At 38.2% G+C, this 18,717-nt stretch overlaps 2 protein-coding genes across 3 annotated transcripts in view; one reads left to right on the plus strand and one right to left on the minus strand.

The window, feature by feature from the left end:
• Nucleotides 1-7,431, plus strand: part of ATAD5 (ATPase family AAA domain containing 5) — a 35,442-nt gene extending 28,011 nt beyond the window's left edge. Inside the window, exons 19-23 of one of the 2 annotated variants that reach the window (XM_070390411.1) lie at nucleotides 2,190-2,370; nucleotides 3,962-4,143; nucleotides 4,645-5,510; nucleotides 6,095-6,253; nucleotides 6,386-7,431. In XM_070390411.1, the coding sequence (XP_070246512.1) occupies nucleotides 2,190-2,370; nucleotides 3,962-4,143; nucleotides 4,645-5,510; nucleotides 6,095-6,253; nucleotides 6,386-6,464 (1,467 nt within the window). In that variant the 3' untranslated portion in view covers nucleotides 6,465-7,431. The remainder of the gene's footprint in view (nucleotides 1-2,189; nucleotides 2,371-3,961; nucleotides 4,144-4,644; nucleotides 5,511-6,094; nucleotides 6,254-6,385) is intronic. The other variant, XM_070390412.1, reaches the window with a different exon arrangement.
• Nucleotides 7,432-8,460: 1,029 nt separating this feature from the next.
• TEFM (transcription elongation factor, mitochondrial) lies at nucleotides 8,461-16,532 on the minus strand. Its single transcript, XM_005896671.2, has 4 exons — nucleotides 16,452-16,532; nucleotides 15,118-15,581; nucleotides 13,864-14,013; nucleotides 8,461-9,895 (listed from the first exon to the last, which is right to left on the minus strand). Exons 1-4 carry the CDS (start codon nucleotides 16,480-16,482, stop codon nucleotides 9,458-9,460), a joined length of 1,083 nt encoding a protein of 360 aa, XP_005896733.2. The 5' UTR covers nucleotides 16,483-16,532; the 3' UTR covers nucleotides 8,461-9,457.
• Nucleotides 16,533-18,717: the final 2,185 nt, after the last annotated feature.

Here is an 18,717-nt window from a genome sequence, read left to right on the forward strand (position 1 = left end):
AAGAACTTCATTAGCAATTCTTACAGAAGAAGTCTGCCAGCAGTGGATTATATTAGATGTCTTTCAGTTTTTCCATCATTACTTTAAACATGTCATTTCACTGTGTTTTGATCACCAGTGTTTCTGTTATGTCCCAGCAGTTTGAACAGATTTTTAAAATTAATGTTTCTGCCCCATATGTAATGTGTCATTTTCTTCTAGATGCCTTCAAGATCCTCTCTTTAACTTTAGTTTTCAGCAGTTTTCTTGTGATGTTCCTAGGTATTATTTTTCTTCATATTTATCCTGCTTGTGATTCTTCATTATCTATTATCCTTAATTATATATCATTCTTCCAATTAGGGAACTTTGTAGTCTTATTTTCCCAAATTTATTTTATTTTCATTTTCTCTTTTTCCCTTCTGGGGATTTAATTACAAGAAGGTTGGACATTTACATTGACCCCCATGTCACTGAGATGTGCTGTTTCTTCCCCAAGCCACTCCCGCAATTTTTTTTTTCGGTTTATACTTCTGATTTGGTGATTTATATTGATTTATCTTCAAGTCTACTGACCTTTTTTTTCCTGCCATCTCAGTTTTTCCATGAGGTCCATCAACAGAAATCTTTATTCTAATATTACATTAATTTTTAGTTTTACAAGTTCTTTTTACTTCCTTTTTATGTATTCTATTTTTCTGTTGAAATTTCCTATTGTTCATTGTAAGCATGTTTTCCTTAAGCATAGTTTTACTAGCTGTTTTAAAATTCTTTCTTGCTAATTCCAGCTTTGTCATCTTGTGATCAGTCTCTACTTGATTGTCTTGCCTCTGAGGTATTGGTTACTTTTCCTACTTTTTTGTCTAGTAATTTTAGATTTTTATCTTGTACTTTGTGAATGATATATTGTACATTGTGAATGTATATATATATTCTGGATTCTTTTTTGTTCATCTGAACAAGTATTCTGTTCAGAATACTTGCTTTATTTTTTTAACTAAAATTTTTCAGAATTTTAGTTTTAGCGGTCTGCTTTAAGACAAGCTCACGCACATGAAGTTTAAGCATCAGCCAGTGATTTGGGTTCTTTATAGCTAGGATTTCCGTTTGTCTACTTTCGTGGACCTCCCCCTCACTTTCTAGCTGCTGTGAGTTTTAGCTGCCACTGTTACAGCCTGCACTCAGTCAAGAATCAATTTTCAAAGGTGTGGTGGGGATTCACCCAAGGCCATTTCATTTGTCCAAGTGTTGATTTCCCTTTCATTTTCTTCTGCCTTTGGTTATTCTCTTGTTCATTCAGATAATTAGCTTTTTATATTTTCTTAAGTTGATTATAGAACTTATAGCTATTATTTATGGCAAGGTTTGTCTTATAGTAAGTACTCTTTTGTTATTGAAAGGAGAATTCCTGGTCTGTGGGAAGAAGTCCCAGATGTGTGCAAGAATAATACATATATATAGAATAAAGTCAAAGATACCATGGGGAAAAATGTTTTTAATTGTCTTGTTTATTATAATGTAAAAATGCTAGTAGTCTTGTAATGTTTGTGAACTGTGAATATAATTTTATATGTTTTAGCTTTTCAAGGTAAAAAGCTTTCCATAAACAATAAGAAGAGAATTATATTGTTTTACAAAAAATATAGCAAATTAATTGTACAAAATAAAATTTAAAAGTAAACATTATACATTTACTACTAACAAATATGTATTTAAATTTTTTCTTTTATTTCTCATTTACATACATTTATTCTTTTATGTATGCATTGACATAATTTACTAAGTCTGGTTTTCAAAAGTTATACAGTATTTTTTTTCCTGTATAGTATAGTATTCATATTTGTCATTTTAATGGCTGTAAATGTTCCATCAGGTTGTACCGTTGATCCTAAGGGATTGTCTTAAGGTTTAATAAGATTGCCTTTAGTATTCAGGTTGGAGAATGTCCCATAAAAAAAAAAAAACAAGATACAGTCTTGCTGTCTCAGACTGTATACAGTTAATAAAAGCAGTATATATAGATGCTTTTAATTTGGTAACATATTTCCTTATATTTTTCAATCATTCTCAATAAGAATTAAGATGTTTTAAAATTTTAGTGAAATTTGGCTTTTTGTTAGAGTATTGATGTATTTCTGTTAACTCTGCAGTTGACCATGTTTCTTTCCTCTCTTTCTCCCTTTCTACCCCTCGCCTCCCCCTCACTCCAGCTAAATGTTGCCAGCTACCTACAGATGATCTGCTTGACTGAAAATTTCAGAACTGATGTAAAGGATTTTGTAACATTGCTAACTGCAAATACTTGTGATATCAGGAAAAGTATCCTTTACTTACAGTTCTGGATTAGAAGTGGAGGTGGATTTTTAGAAGAAAGGCCATTATCTCTTTGTCGTAAGTTACCTTGTTAGAAAGGAAATTTCTGTTATGGGATTCTATATTAAAATATATGCTGTACCAAAATATTTGAAAAATTATAAAAATTTTAAGCATTGGGGTATCGTGTCAATATTAAAATAAACATATATACATCAACTTTGTTCCTGAAAGTTTGGTAAGCATTAAATGTGGGTATTTACAATTAAACTGAATCTGAAACAAATGGTTACTTGTACATTTATAAACATATGGTTTCTTAAAAATAAATAGAATTATATTATTTAGCAGCTTCCTTTTTTCACCTATTAAAAATGTTGGTGATTTTTCCATATATAATTTATTTTTAGATGGCTGTATTGTAATTTCCCTGTTAGCTTCTTTAATAGCCTATAATCCTGTCTTTCCTAAGAATTCTGTTATTTCAAAAATGCTTTATTTCTTATCAATCTTCAGTCATTGTTACCTAATTCAAGTCACAGACATTTTCTGAGGACTTACTCCATGCCAGGTCCTGTGTTTATATGAATAAGACATGGTTCTTTCCGTGAAGAAGTTCATAGTTTGTGGTTTCCATGCTCCATAGTCACAGTTCTATAGTTACAGATCTTGCTCTGGGAAATATACTAATGTTTAAATTTTAAAAAGGTGAAGTTCTGTTATATTAATCCCTTATCAGTTTTTCAATTAGTTCAGAATTTAATATGTTATTCAAGTATTTATTAATAATTCAATTTAAGCTGACAGTTTCACTATTTCTTAGAAGTAAATATGATAAATAAGATGTGAAGTGTCATATTATAAACAAAATAGTTAATAACTATCACCATATTACTGGATATAAAATGCAGTACCAAGAACTTTAACATTATTTATTTTCTTGAAGATCTTAAATGCATTTCATCCTGTCTTAAAAACACACATACATACACACAGATATACACTCAATGGAAATCAAACAGTAGAGAAATAAATAACATAAAAGGTAAAAGAGCTTCCCTGCTTCTTAAAGATAGCTACTGTTGGACCTTTATCTGTGCATATACAAATACTGCTGCCTACTTATTTAGCAGAATTACCAGCACTATGTATAGTTAAATACTTTGCTTTTCTTTTACTTGACAATTTATTGTCAGTATATAGTTCCAGCCCTCTTTTTCTCAACTGCATGCTATTCTGTAATATAAAATGGATGTAACATAATTAACCATTACCTACTAGGCAACATTTAAGTCATTTTCAGTTTCTCAGTAATTATGCAGTGATTGTCTTTTTAATTTTTCCCAATTTAAAAGGTGAAAAATGAATATCTTAATCTCATGATCATTGGTGAAATTGTAAATCTTTTTATGAGTTTATTAGATATTTGTGTGTACTTGCACTTTTTTCAGTTGGATTGTTTGTAAGCTCACCCCACATCCTACCCCGACTAAATTTATGTAGAAATAATGTTTGTATTGTTCTCTTTGTGAATTAGATACACAGATGGAGAATAACACAATAAGGATTAGGTAGAAAAAAATGCCAAAGGATCTTGGATGTTAAATAATCGCTTGTTACGGTCTGATAAAAATATGGATACTCAGTTTTTCTTTTACTAATTTTCTAGGAGCAAATAGCAGAAATGTACCACCTGTTTGTTCTGAAGATGACCCTGATTCCAAAAATAACACTAAAAATACAAAAAGGAATCCAACAGACCTTCCCAAATGTGACACTGGTTGTGCTGAGACCTTGTTCGGCCTTAAGAACATTTTTTCCCCATCTGAAGACTTATTTTCATTTTTGAAGGTATTTTCATTGTCTGGTTTGGAATATTTATGTTCTTTTTCATCTTCCCAACACTCACTTCTGTCTTTTGAATCTAAGGTTAATTGTAATTTACCAATAATTTTTATAGGCTTCAGATTGCTAATTTTAACACATTGTACCACTTTGACAAATGGTGCATAGGCATTGCTTTAAATATATATTATAGAATATAGAACTTAGAGATATTTCAGATTTAAAAAAGTTTCAGAATAGTAGTTTTTAAACAAATGAACTGCTAATTATTAAATTAGGGTGTATACTGACAATTGGAGAATTTAATTCTTCAATTTAACACTCCAAATTAATTTTTTAGACTCATAATACTGTTTTGATGTATTAAGGAAGTGTAAGTTAATGAAATTATGAAGGGTAGAGACTCACAACTTTGAAGATAGATAGGAATGACACTATTCATATGGGTAGAAAAATGTTCAGACTAGGTACTATTATAACATTTCTTCATTCACAATTGTTTTTCAGCACAAAATCAGAACAAAGGAAGAATGGCATAAGCTCATCCACCTTCTTACAGAATTCCAAATGCAGGATGTGGATTTCTTATATAGTAATCTTGAGTTCATTCTACCACTACCTGTTGATATCATTCCAGAAGCAGAAAACTCTTCTGTTTCATCAATAAATGTGAACACCAGTGCAGCAGCAGAAAACATGAGATGTCTTGCTGGGACACCTTTTGAAAGAGAGAAGCCTTTGAAAAAGCCACCAAAAAAGAAACATAAGAAAAAGATCGTGACTTTAGATGATAGTGACTTATTTGACAGTGAATTGGACATTTCTGATGAATGTATTCGTCTTTACTCTGCATCTTCGTCAAATTTAGAAGAAAGGAAAGCCAGAGATAAAGAAAGCAATCCACAGACAAAGAAACTAAACAAATGTCTAGAGTCAAACGTTGAATCTATTCCTCGTCCTCCTACAACACCAGCAGAAAAAAAGTGTTCTGTCCTTGTTTCTCACTGTTTAAATTCTCTCACTGAGTTCATGGACAACATGTCCTTCCTAGATGCCCTTCTGATGGATGTACGAGAACAAAGGGAGTTTGGTAAAGATGATTTTGGTTGGACAAATGGAAAGGTTAAAAGTGGACTTTGTGATGAGTTTAGTCTCGAGAGTAGTGATGGATGGACTTCTCAAAGATCTGGAGAAATAAAGGCGGCTGTAGAAGCTCTCAGCTTTACTGAATGTTCTTCTGCTATTTCAAAAGCACTGGAGAAGTCGCTGAATTCTTGCAAGAAATTAGGAAGAGATCCCACAAAAGAGCTTACTTTTTATATTTCTCAAAGACGCAACAATGTACGCTTCAGTCAGTCTGCAGCTAATTTAGAGTAAGTCTTCTGTTTACTATTTATTTTTCGATAATAAATGGTAAAAAAGGGGAAGTTATTGGTTTCTTTCTCTTACTAATTTTGAAATGCTGGGCTTTATTGATTAGGTAAGCCCGTAATACTGTAGCTTGTAAGGAGACAGTTAAGGAGACCGGCCTGATTTCTGAGAAGAGAAGTAATAAGAGACTGGAGGCAGGGGGAGTAGATTTGGAAGACTCTTGGATCACAGGGAAGGGGTCTGGATTTGCTGTGCAGACAGCAGGTGACCAAGAAAGTCTTTTCAGTACGGAAGTGACTGATGTGTTGAAAATGGTACAGGAGGTTCATCTGGAATACAGTTAATCTAGTCTAGACTAGGAAATGGCAACCCACTCCAGTATTCTTGCCTGGAGAATCCCATGGACAGAGGAACCTTGCGGGCTACAGTCCATCGGGTCGCAAGAGTTGGACACGACTGAGTGACTTTCACTTCTCTAGACTAGAATCAGGGTGGAGTAGAGACCAGAAGCTGGTTGTGTTTGAGACTGTTGCATTTTTATTGGACATTAAAAATCAAAAGGTAATGTAATACTTTTAATTTACAGCAGTGCTTGGCAGAGGGTAGCAGTCATCAAAAGTGTATTTTCCAGCCGATCTCTTCTGAACCTGGGTAATAGACAAGCTAGTATAATTGAATACTTGCCAACTCTTCGAAACATCTGTAGGACTGAGAAGCTAAAGGAACAAGGAAAAAGTAAAAGAAGGTAAAGTTTGTTATAAAAAGAACACTTGACATAGCTGTTTACAGATTGATAAATATTCTTATCTGATGGAAATATTCTTATCTGATGGAAATATTAATATTTAAATTGTATTTTTCCTTGTAATTTTGACAGATTCCTGCACTATCTTGAAGGAATTCATCTTAACATTTCAAAAGAGACTATGAACACTTTGGCAGCTGACTTCCCTTAATATTCTACATTAACGATGCCTTCTACGGAGTCTCATGTGGCTCTCAAGATAAATTTTTATATTGATGTTCATGGAAGTGTTTATTTCTCTTAATGTACATTTAAAACAGACTATTTGTATATTTTTATTAGTGTGTAAATATTTAAGATGAAAAAATTGGAGTTACAAATTATATTTATAATTATGGTAGTATTTTTTTTCTGTATTTTTTTCTATTACCTGATTTAGCTCTGTTGGAATATGTGTGTGGGCTGTTTCTAGAAGGTAGAGTTCCCTAAATATTCCTAAAGGTGCTTCAATGCCAAACTACTCTACACCTTCTCCCTTTCTCATGACCCTCAATCCACCTCTCTCCAACCAAGTGTCAGCACCCTGTCAAATTGTGAATGTGAATCACCCAGGTGATGATCTTTTTAAAAATCATCAATTTTACACAATCCAGAATATGAAATAGCATGGACAATAGTAAGAAAACTTCCAAAGAAAGAAATTATGTGTCATTTTTCAAAAAGTAAGTTTTTCCTGATAAATTTATTTTTAGTGTGCTGTCCAGGATATGTTACCATGTGAATCACTGAATACTGAGAAGGTGAAATCAAGATTATGAACTGTAGTTTTCATAAATCTTTTTGTAGCAACAGTACAAATGTGGTATCTTGTATATTTTGATAACTCAAATAATTTGTCTTGTACATTTTTCTTGTATTTTTACATCATTGATGTTTTATTTCATAAAGATATTAATATAAATATTCTGGATAAACTGCTGTTCATTCACACTGTAACAAAGGATTCTACTCTAGGATTTCTACATGATAGCCATTTCCACTTAAGGTTATATTTTTGGAGAAAGTATCTATTTTTAATTACAAGATTTTAAAATATACAACATTTCATGTAAAATCATTTTTACAATCAGATAATCAGGTGTATCTGAAAATAGTTTCCTATTTCAAGTGTTTATATTATATATTAGCTTAATATTCAGTTACATTATCTGGAGAATTATGTTTTCACTTCAAAAGGTAAGGATCCTAATTTTCTACAGTTGAAAAACATAGACATATACCTGTGTACAAAATGTTTTTACCTCTTACAATATTTGTTCAATATATCTTTTCTTGTATTGCTAGTACATTGATTTAATTAAAGGCTAAAGGTAAGACTATGCAATATTTAAATGGGCGTTCCAGATGAAATCATCTGGGTAGTATGGATATTGAATAGGTTTGGATATAGGCTCTATCTTACAGGTTTTGTCCCTATACAAAAGAGAATACGATCTAAGGCACCTTTTTTTTTTTTTTTTTTTAAGTATATGGATTTATTTTTTCTACTGAATACAAGAGTCCACTACCTGTAGAGCATTTACCAGTTAATTTGGTCTTTAGTTAATAGAAAATTCTGACCGTTCTCATCAATTGAGGAGCTAAAGTAAAATTAACTCCATAGAATTGTATTTGAATGACCAAAAATCAAGAAATGAAAGAAGCATTTTCCTCCCTAGTATGGACGCAGGGAATAGCTTTTTCTTTTTTCAGGTTTAGCATATTTTGAGGAAATACTTGCTCCGTTCTTAAAGGTGATAATACTGTAAGACTTAAGATTTACTTTTGTGATAGAAGTAACTACATTTTGATGACTTTTCAGTACTTAGCGTCTTATCCTTTAAATGTCTAACTTGAACACATTTTCACCACAGCTATTTCCAGAAATATGTGAGAAGTAGAATGCCACCCACCTGGCCTGACCAACTGAATGGCTGGTGAAGCTGTTTACGAGTACCACACAGTGGCAAACGAGGTAGTCTAGAGGAAGAATGGTTTCAGACCTATACTTGGAGGTATCTGCAACAGTTCCAGGTGGAGATGCTTCTGTATACAGTCACATAGAGCTTTACAGTGTGCATGGCTACAAGTCTGGAGTGCACATCAAAGTGCCTAGGGAGTTGGAGGCGCTGGAAGGGAGGACATTCTTGTATGTTATAGATATCTGATTATTTGGATTTTTTTTTTTTTTTTTTTTTTTTTTTTTAATTCTAGCAGCAGCCACATGGTGCTGCTAGGAGTCTTACTAACTACTCTTCTGGTCCTACACTTCCTTTCCCCTGGATTTTTTTTTTTCAAAGTATACTTCACTTTTAGTTTAAAGGAAAGAAAAGATTTAATGCTTTGACATCAGGGTGACTTGGGTTCAGTATAAGTGAGATATAAGGAGGGCCTGAGTTTAAGCAAAATGGAGAGATATGGGGAAAAAAATTAAGTGCTACTTTTCTGAGAAGATGGTCTATTGAGTAAAATATTTCAAAGTTAAAAAATGAGCCTGCACAAAATTTTTAAAATGAGCCTGTTGGGCTTCCCCGATGGTCCAGTGGTTAAGACTCCATGCTTCCACCGCAAGGGGCACAGGTTTGACACCGGGTCAGGGATCAAATATCTCACATGCCACATAGTGCAGCAACGAAAAAGACAGCCTGTTAAACAAAACGTGTTTGTTTGGTGCTTAATAGATTCAGCTGATGAAGAGTGCCTTCTGAAGCCATCAAACCACATTGTACTCATAGAGCAAGAGGAGGACTCCACAAGTTGTGTTACTGATTATATTTAGCTTTATTCCCATGATAAGCACCATCCAGAAAATTCATTAGTCCTTACTTTAACAATATGATAATGATGCAAATCTTTTCGTATAGATGGCACTTGCCTTTCAAGGAAGATAACTGTTTCCCGTTTTGGATGTTTAAGGAACATCATATTTTTTAACACTTAAACTTGAAAGGCACAGGATCTCATATTTATTGATTTAGCCTCGGTTTATTATTGTATAAACCATTCAAGAGCCAAAAGTCTGACTTTAAACATCTAAATACATTCAAACTTGTGCTTTCTTCTCCGTTAACATGGATGTTCAAAACAGTTGCTTTTACAACTTAGGAGCTAATAAATATAAATTCATAGAATATTAACAGCATGTAACATATTAACCTCAGAATTTTAAGATTCAGTATTAAAAACAGCCAGTTCATAGAAGGCAATAGCTTGTAATAATGAATCATATAACTCCTCCACTCTGTTGTGTTCAGTAGATGAAAACATCTGTCTGTAGCGGACTATCTTCTCTGGTGGGAAGAATACCCGAGGCTCATCTTTCAGTACAGACTCTGAGAGGAGCTGCTTCACCACCTCTTTTCCACTAGTCCGTGTGTCCCCAATCATCAGCTCAAAATGCTTCCCCACTGCATTTCGATTCATGCTCAGCACCTGATGATGACCATCCTGGGCAAACGTTGTATTCAGTAAGGCGTACAGCATGGCTTCTGTCATATGAAAATGTAACAGCACAGGAAACAGAGACGGGTTCTGAAATGAAGGTCCTGCTTTTTCCAGAACATAGAAGTCAGCTTTAGGCATCTTTGAAATGATTGAAGAAATCTTTGGGAAGAGAAAAAGGTAAAATAAGTGAACAGGGAAACTAGGCCCATGCATCCTAGAGCCCACGCTCTGCAATCGAGAAGCCACCGCAATGAGAAGCCTGAGCACGCCAACTAGAGAGCAGCCTCTGCTCGCGCGAGCTAGAGAAAGCCCATATGCAGCAGTGAAGACCCAGTGCAGCCAAAAATAAAGAAAGAATTCACTGAGTTTTACTGTTTAGGCCTCCATCTCTGTCCCACTTAACTTCCGTTATATTGCCACTGACAATTTTGAAGTAACTGAAAAAGATTTATGGAGGAGTAAGGATAGCCAAGTTCTACTCATGGTTCTAGCAGGAACAAGCTGAGCTAAAACAAGCCAGTTAATCCTCCTAATTACTAGTTTCTTCATCTGTGCAATGGGCTTCAAAATCCCTAAGATCTCGACTGCCTTTAAAACTGGACAAAATTGTCTTATTTACCTTTTAAAAAATTCTAGGGTAGCGTACAGGGTTGGAATGACTGGCCTAGACTCGATCACCTTTGCCACTGACTAAACAAGAGATGACAAGAGTGAATGTCGACACTCTAGGAATCAGTGAACTAAAATGGACTGGAATGGGTGAATTTAACTCAGATGACCATTATATCTACTACTATGGACAGGAATCCCTCAGAAGAAATGAAGTAGCCATCATGGTCAACAAAAGAGTCCGTAATGCAGTACTTGGATGCAATCTCAAAAATGACAGAATGATCTCTGTTGGTTTCTAAGGCAAACCATTCAATATCACGGTAATCCAAGTCTATGCCCCAACCAGTAACGCTGAAGAAGCTGAAGTTGAACAGTTCTATGAAGACCTACAAGACCTTTGAGAACTAACACCCAAAAAAGATGTCCTTTTCATTATAGGGGACTGGAATGCTAAAGTAGAAAGTCAAGAAACACCTGGAGTAACAGGCAAATTTGGCCTTGGAATACAGAATGAAGCAGGGCAAAGACTAATAGAGTTTTGCCAAGAAAATGCACTGGTCATAGCAAACACCCTCTTCCAACAACACAAGAGAAGACTCTACACCTGGACATCACCAGATGGTCAACACCGAAATCAGATTGATTATGTTCTTTGCAGCCAAAGATGGAGAAGCTCTATACAGTCAACAAAAACAAGACCGGGAGCTGACTGTGGCTCAGATCATGAACTCCTTATTACCAAATTCAGACTTAAATTGAAGAAAGTAGGGAAAACCACTAGACCATTCAGGTATGACCTAAATCAAATCCCTTATGATTATACAGTGGAAGTGAGAAATAGATTTAAGGGACTAGATCTAATAGATAGGGTGCCAGATGAACTATGGACTGAGGTTCGTGACATTGTATAGGAGACAGGGATCAAGACCATCCCCATGGAAAAGAAATGCAAAAAACCAAAATGGCTGTCTGGGGAAGCCTTACAAATAGCTGTGAAAAGAAGAGAAGAGAAAAGCAAAGGAGAAAAGGAAAGATATAAGTATTTGAATACAGAGTTCCAAAGAATAGCAAGAAGAGATAAGAAACCCTTCCTCAGCGATCAATGCAAAGAAATAGAGGAAAACAACAGAATGGGAAAGACTAGGGATCTCTTCAAGAAAATTAGAGATACCAAGGGAACATTTCATGCAAAGATGGGCTCGATAAAGGACAGAAATGGTATGGACCTAACAGAAGCAGAAGATATTAAGAAGAGGTGGCAAGAATACACAGAAGAACTGTACAAAAAAGATCTTCACGACCAAGATAATTACAATGATGTGATCACTGACCTAGAGCCAGACATCCTGGAATGTGAAGTCAAGTGGGCCTTAGAAAGCATCACTACGAACAAAGCTAGTGGAGGTGATGGAATTCCAGTGGAGCTATTTCAAATCCTGAAAGATGATGCTGTAAAAGTGCTGCACTCAATATGCCAGAAAATTTGGAAAACAGGACTGGAAAAGGTCAGTTTTCATTCCAATCCCAAAGAAAGGCAATGCCAAAGAATGCTCAAACTACTGCACAATTGCACTCATCTCACATGCTAGTAAAGTAATACTCAAAATTCTCCAAGCCAGGCTTCAGCAGTATGTGAACCGTGAACTTCCTGATGTTCAAGCTGGTTTTAGAAAAGAAGAGGAACCAGAGATCAAATTGCCAACATCTGCTGGATCATGGAAAAAGCAAGAGAGTTCCAGAAAAACATCTATTTCTGCTTTCTTGACTATGCCAAAGCCTTTGACTGTGTGGATCACAAGAAACTGTGGAAAATTCTGAAAGAGATGGGAATACCAGACCACCTGACCTGCCTCTTGAGAAACCTGTATGCAGGTCAGGAAGCAACAGTTAGAACTGGACATGGAACAACAGACTGGTTCCAAATATGAAAAGGAGTTCATCAAGGCTGTATATTGTCACCCTGCTTATTTCACTTATATGCAGAGTACATCATGAGAAACACTGGACTGGAAGAAGCACAAGCTGGAATCAAGATTGCTGGGAGAAATATCAGTAACCTCAGATATGCAGATGACACCACCCTTATGACAGAAACTGAAGAAGAACTAAAGAGCCTCTTGATGAAAGTGAAAGAGGAGAGTGAAAAAGTTGGCTTAAAACTCAACATTCAGAAAACGAAGATCATGGCATCCGGTCCCATCACTTCATGGGAAATAGATGGGGAAACAGTGGAAACAGTGTCAGACTTTATTTTTTTTGGGCTCCCAAATCACTGCAGATGGTGACTGCAGCCGTGAAATTAAAAGACGCTTACTCCTTGGAAGGAAAGTTATGACCAACCTAGATAGCATATTCAACAGCAGAGGCATTACTTTGCCAACAAAGGTCCGTCCAGTCAAGGCTATGGTTTTTCCTATGGTCATGTATGGATGTGAGAGTTGGACTGTGAAAAAGGCTGAGCGCCAAAGAATTGATGCTTTTGAACTGTGGTGTTGGAGAAGACTCTTGAGAGTCCCTTGGACTGCAAGGAGATCCAACCAGTCCATTCTGAAGGAGATCAGCCCTGGGATTTCTTTGGAAGGAATGATGCTAAAGCTGAAACTCCAGTACTTTGGCTACCTCATGCGAAGAGTTGACTCATTGGAAAAGACTCTGATGCTGGGAGGGATTGGGGGCAGGAGGAGAAGGGGACGGCAGCGGATGAGATGGCTGGATGGCATCACTGACTCGATGGACGTGAGTCTGAGTGAACTCCAGGAGTTGGTGATGGACAGGGAGGCCTGGCGTGCTGCGATTCACAGGGTCGCAAAGAGTCGGACACGACTGAGCGACTGAACTGAACTGAATCACGTCAGATGACTGATTGAACCAGTTTTTACAGATATGATCAGAATGATCATTACTGCCCATCTCACCAGATTCTGAAGACTCAGATGAGACAATAAATAACTGTGTGAAGAACAAGCTTTATAAATATGGTACGGAAGTTTCTTAACATTGAGAACAGTATACTTTACCCCTGATTTTCTCAGGATCTACCTTTGATTCATAAGGTATTTCTTTAAATAAATTATTAGGTTTTTAAAAAGATCATAAGTGGGGACTTCCCTGGGGGCCCAGTGGTTAAGAATCCGCCTGCCCATGCAGGGGACACGGTTTGATCTCTGGTCCAGATAGGTCCCACAGGCCGTGGAGCAACGAAGCCTGTGGGCCACAACTACGGAAACGTGAGTACCTAGACCCTGTGCTCTGCAACAACAGAAGCCACTGCAACGAGAGGCCCACCCACCGCATCCAGAGAAAGACTGCACGCAGCAGTGAAGACCCAGCACAGCCAAAAAATAATAAATTTTTTAAAAATTAAAGAAACAAGCGATGGAAAACGCAATAGGAACAGGTGAGTAGTAAGTACCCAAAGAAAATCCATCCTTACTATTTTATTTCATCCCTTTTAGGACTAAAAGATTCATAAGGAGCTCCAGGCAGGTCAGGATTTGGAGATGCAACTGCCTTACCTCTTCTAAATAGACAGATGATAGGTATGATCCTTTCATCAATTGGCAATATTCAGTTTGCTGCCAATCCAGCACTGCCAATTTACGATCGAGGTGAGCCCAGGCAATTCTTCGAGTACCAGAAACAATGGATACAATACTATTAACTGCCTGAAACAAAAAAGCCTGGTTTAATTATAAGTGTGAACATTTTAACAGACAAGATTTAAGATACAAACTCAGAAATCCAAATTAGTTTATGTGATAGAAATAATATTTAGTTTATGAACTAAGAATTATTAAAGAGTAGTTATTATTAAAAGGTAACCAGCAGTAGTTTATAGACAGAACTTTTACTTGTTCTCAGCACCTAGCTCAACGCAGGTGTTCAGATATTCACATGTTGCTGGGGAATGTGCTAGATACTGGGAAACAAGGGATATGACCCTACATTATAAGAAACACCACCATACAAGTTACACTGTAGAGAGGAGAAATGGTCAGGAAGACTTGCTGGAGGACTAGGAGACTGAGTAAAATGGTAAACAGGAAGTTATTTCACCCAGATGTCTGCAGATATAGGCTGACACCTCTCAGACAGTGGCGTAAAGAATGCAAGTGGCGAAAGGGCAGAGGGATGGGCAGATTTCTGCAGAAAGTAACTTCCTTTATCCTGAGAGCTACTGGGAGTCACCAAAGCATACACATTCAGGTGTAACAGATGTACATTTCAGAAAGGACACGGACAGCTGTGAGAAAAGTGGGTGGGAGATGGCTAGACTAGGGAGAAAGATCTGTATTAGGTACCTGTTACACTACAAAGTTTTAAGAATCTTAGTCACAGTGAGAAGCACAAACAGATTAAAAGCAATAGGAGTATAATTGATACGTGGAGTAAAGGAGGAAACGAAAACATCCAGGTAACTCAACATTCCTACATAAGTCCTGCACAGACCTACTTCTCTACATCAACTATCCTATCTTCCTAAAATGCCTTTCTCTTCCTTCTAGCGTAGCTCTCTCTCCAGGATCCAGGCTGAGTTCTAGTAAACATTCCCCAACACACAGTTCTCTTCACTAAATGCCAATTTACTACCTGTACATTTCATGTCTTTGAGAATAACTATAAATAGATTATCTATGTGTGTATCCCTGGGTCCACAGGAGTAAACTATAATTGCCAGAAGAACCCTGTCTTGGTGCCCAGAATAGTACTCTGCAAATAGGTTGTCAAATATTTAGGCAGTAAAAGAGATGTTAAGAAAAAGAGTGTACCTTAACTCTCTCTCTTCCTATTTCTGGTTTGATGAGCTTTCTCAAGAGCCGACTTTCCTGTAACTTCTTTTTTTTCCCTCCAGTCTCTGGATTAAGAATGGAGTTACAAACTTGAATGGTGATTTTATACTGGAACAAGGGCACATTCATTAAACTCTCCAAATTCTGAAATGGTCCAAACTTTTTTCTGTGTTCTACAATATTGAAGGACTTTTTTCCACGAAGCAATTTGAAAGCTTCAAGTTCTTTATTAGATGCTGTATTCAACACATGCAAGATGGAAGCCTGCTGTTCTGAAGAAAAGAGCTTGTCAAGTGTCTTTCCAGACTCCTTTGCAGTCTCATCAGAAAAATCAATATGGGGAATGATTTTCTTTGGTGCAGTGGATTCTTTCCGACAGCAGGAATTATGTAGGGCCCGGAATAAGGATGACGCTAATGGAAGTGGAAAACATCTCCATCTCCCTAAAAGAAAATTTTAGCAAAATTTAAGTTAGACATAGTTCCTTTTAGTGTTGTGGCCTAACGAGGGCCTTTGCAAAGTGATACGGACTTTCCCATAATTTAAGAACTATCCATAAGAGATATAGGCTGATTTTTGTGGGTAACAAACTTAAATTTTACTACATACAAATCTTATGTCCAACAAGAAGCATGTATTTAAAACGATTATTTCCAACTTTTTAACGTTTTTAAAAATTTTAACCTTAGAGAAATCTTTTTGCAATTAACTGATATTTTAAACAATATTTATCTTCACTAGTTTCTTTCTCATCCAGTGGAATCAAATAAAACTAAATTTTAGAGAATTCCCTGACGCTGGAGTGGTTGGCGCTGTCACTGCCAGAGGCCAGGCGGGGAACTAAGATCCCGAAAGCCGCACAGAGCGGATAAAATAAAACTAAAATTTACCCGTTTACAAGAAATATTTTAGCTGAGTGATAAATTTAAGAGCGGTTTTTATTTTCTTTCGTACGCTTTTCACGATTTCTACCGTAAGTCTACAAAGAAGAAAACCCATACAAAGAGCAACTCTGTAAAACCAAGGGAAAGTTTTACATTGTGGCCACAGGACAATAACGCATCCAGAAGTAAGCAAGCAGCTGTCAGACACCGAACCCTCTGCCCTCTGCCCTCAGCCCAGTCCGAGGAGTCGCTCGTGGACCCTTAACCCAGGGAAAGGAATCCCAATAGTTCCGAGGCTCGGCGACCAGAACCGCCCCCTCTTCTCGGCAGGGTCTCCAAGAGGGAGACCTGGACACGGGACCTGAGAGGGTAAATACGCCAGGCGCTAAAAGCATACGGCAGATTCATCCAGTATTCCAGGCACCCTACCTCCAGCCAAGAGGAGACTAGGGACGGTCATCCTCCACGCTAAAGCACTAGGTTCCCACGGTTCAGTCTTCCCCCACGGAATTCCGGTTTCTGCGTGCTTCGCCCAAAAGCGTCCGGCCTGTCAAAGGTTCCGGCGGAAGCGGCGTTCCGGCCCGCCACTAGGGGCTTTCAGCTGGGCTGTGGGCAGTCGCTTCGTAGAGCCTCGATGCAGACTCCGCCGGCGTAGTAGTGCCGGGATCCGCAGCTCCGAGCTGCGCCGTAGGTTCGTTCCTCTGCATCCGGAAAACGGCCTCGCCCACTGTGGCCCCTGAAAGCAGCAGAGCCGAATCTCTGGGAAGAGAACACCTGGGCCGGTTTTAGCTTGTAGTTGGCAAGATCCCTCCTTTGGGGAGCCTCCCTGGGTTTGGATCCAGGCATCTAGATTGGTCCCTATCCGGGACCCTGTCTGGGGCGCAAGGAGGAGAGTCTGGCGGGGGAACGTAGGCAGGAACACACATAACCAATACCCCAGGTAGAATGGACTAACTGGGACAGGTGCGAGGTGGTGTTTCAGGAGCCCAGCAAGCTGAAGACAAGCTCCAGGAAGGGAGCCTTAGGAGGAAGTGGCTTTAGCGCTGGGCCTCAAAAGTATCCCCTGTGGAAGGGATGGATGCAGATCAGGCTGGCACCAAAAATGGTTGGTCCTGTTCCACCAGCTAACTGGAAACCACCTGGACTTTTGTAGAGTCAGACTTGAGGTGTGTTTCTGAAAAACTGACCATACGTTGAAGTATGAGGCTGGATTAGAGGTAACAAAGTGTATCTGGAAGCTAGTGTATCCTCAAGGCATAGGCAACCGTCAGGAATTGAACCGGGGCAGTTGTGTGATCGGGTAAGGCTGGATGGCTGTTCCTTGCTCTTTGTACACTCACTGCTAGAACAGTCCCCGCTTCACCTACACCACCCTCACATGACTGATCATCCCTCCTAGTCATAGAACCTAACGAGTAAATGCCAATGTACTTGCCCCCAGCCCCAGCTAGTGATTTTCCTAATCTATAGCTCAAAACATTTCTACTAGGATAGTTTATCAAAGGGGTGTTGAGGGGCATCCCCCTTCCCTGGTTTCTGGGCAACCTGGGGTCATTTCCCTCACATCCAGTGAAGACAGGCTGTCTTGTCCTGCCTGCCACCATGCAGTGCCTCTCCAGAACCCTTTTGCTTCAGACGTGTAAGATTCCTTATCCGCGAAACCACTGATATCTCTGTTGCCGATTCTGGGCTCTTTCATGAAAGATGGCATGGTATGGCATGTGTCCTCAGTTGTGTCTGACTCTTTGCAACCTCATGGACTGTTTGCAATCCACCAGGCTCCTCTGTCGGGATTTTCCAGGAAAGAATACTGAAGTGGGTTGCCATGCCCTCCTCCAGGGGATCTTCCCCACCCAGGGATCAACCCCACACCTCTTGCGTCTCCTGCACTGGCAGGCAGATTCTTTACCACTAGAGCCACCTAGGAAGCCCATTTCATGAAAGATGGAGAGACTTTAATTTTGTGATGAACAGGGAAATCAGGAGCATGGTGACTTTGGGAGGGAAAAGTGGTGGGTTTGTGTTTTTATGAGGCAGCAGTGTCTGTGTAGAAACTGTCCAAGAGGTGGTGGAGATGTAGCCAGTTGTAGGTACTCATGAGAATTCTAGTATTCTTGCCAATTTCTGGGGCACTTATGAATCCAACAGAAAATAAAGCCAACTTTTTTGTGCAAAATTCTCCAAATCAATGGGAAATAATTTCCTTTTTACTCTGAGGCTTATTCTACTTAAGTGAAAGTGAAAGTCACTCAATCCTGACTAACTCCTTGTGACCCCATGGGCTATACAGTCCATGGAATTATTCAGGCCAGAATACGCGAGTGGGTAGCTGTTCCCTTCTCCAGGGGATCTTCCCAACCCAGGGATTGAACCCAGGTCTCCTGCATCGCAGGTGGATTCTCTACCAGCTGAGCTACCAGGGAAGACCTAATTCCACTTAATGAAATGTTAATGAGTTGAAATGTATCTCTTAAAAAGATACATTAAAGTCTTACCCTCAGTACATTACATCAGTGACCTTATTTGGAAAGATAGTCATCGCAAACACAGTGAAGATTAAAACGAGGTCACACTACAGTACATGGCATCAGCTCATTCAATATGACTGCTGTCCTTATAAGAAGATGACCCTGTGAATGCCTGTGAAAATGGAGGTGGAGTTTAGGATGACACGTCAACAAGCCAAGGCCAAGGA

The sequence above is a fragment of the Bos mutus genome, chromosome 19 (assembly GCF_027580195.1).
Source record: "Bos mutus isolate GX-2022 chromosome 19, NWIPB_WYAK_1.1, whole genome shotgun sequence".
Lineage (NCBI taxonomy): Eukaryota > Metazoa > Chordata > Mammalia > Artiodactyla > Bovidae > Bos > Bos mutus.

Coding starts and splice junctions, on each gene's coding strand:
- TEFM (XM_005896671.2), bottom strand. CDS start 16,482: ATGACCGTCCCTAGTCTCCTCTTGGCTGGAG. Junction 15,582..16,451: donor TAGTCTCCTCTTGGCTGGAG/GTAGGGTGCCTG, acceptor ATTTTCTTTTAG/GGAGATGGAGATGTTTTCCA. Junction 14,014..15,117: donor TAGGAAGAGAGAGAGTTAAG/GTACACTCTTTT, acceptor TTTTTGTTTCAG/GCAGTTAATAGTATTGTATC.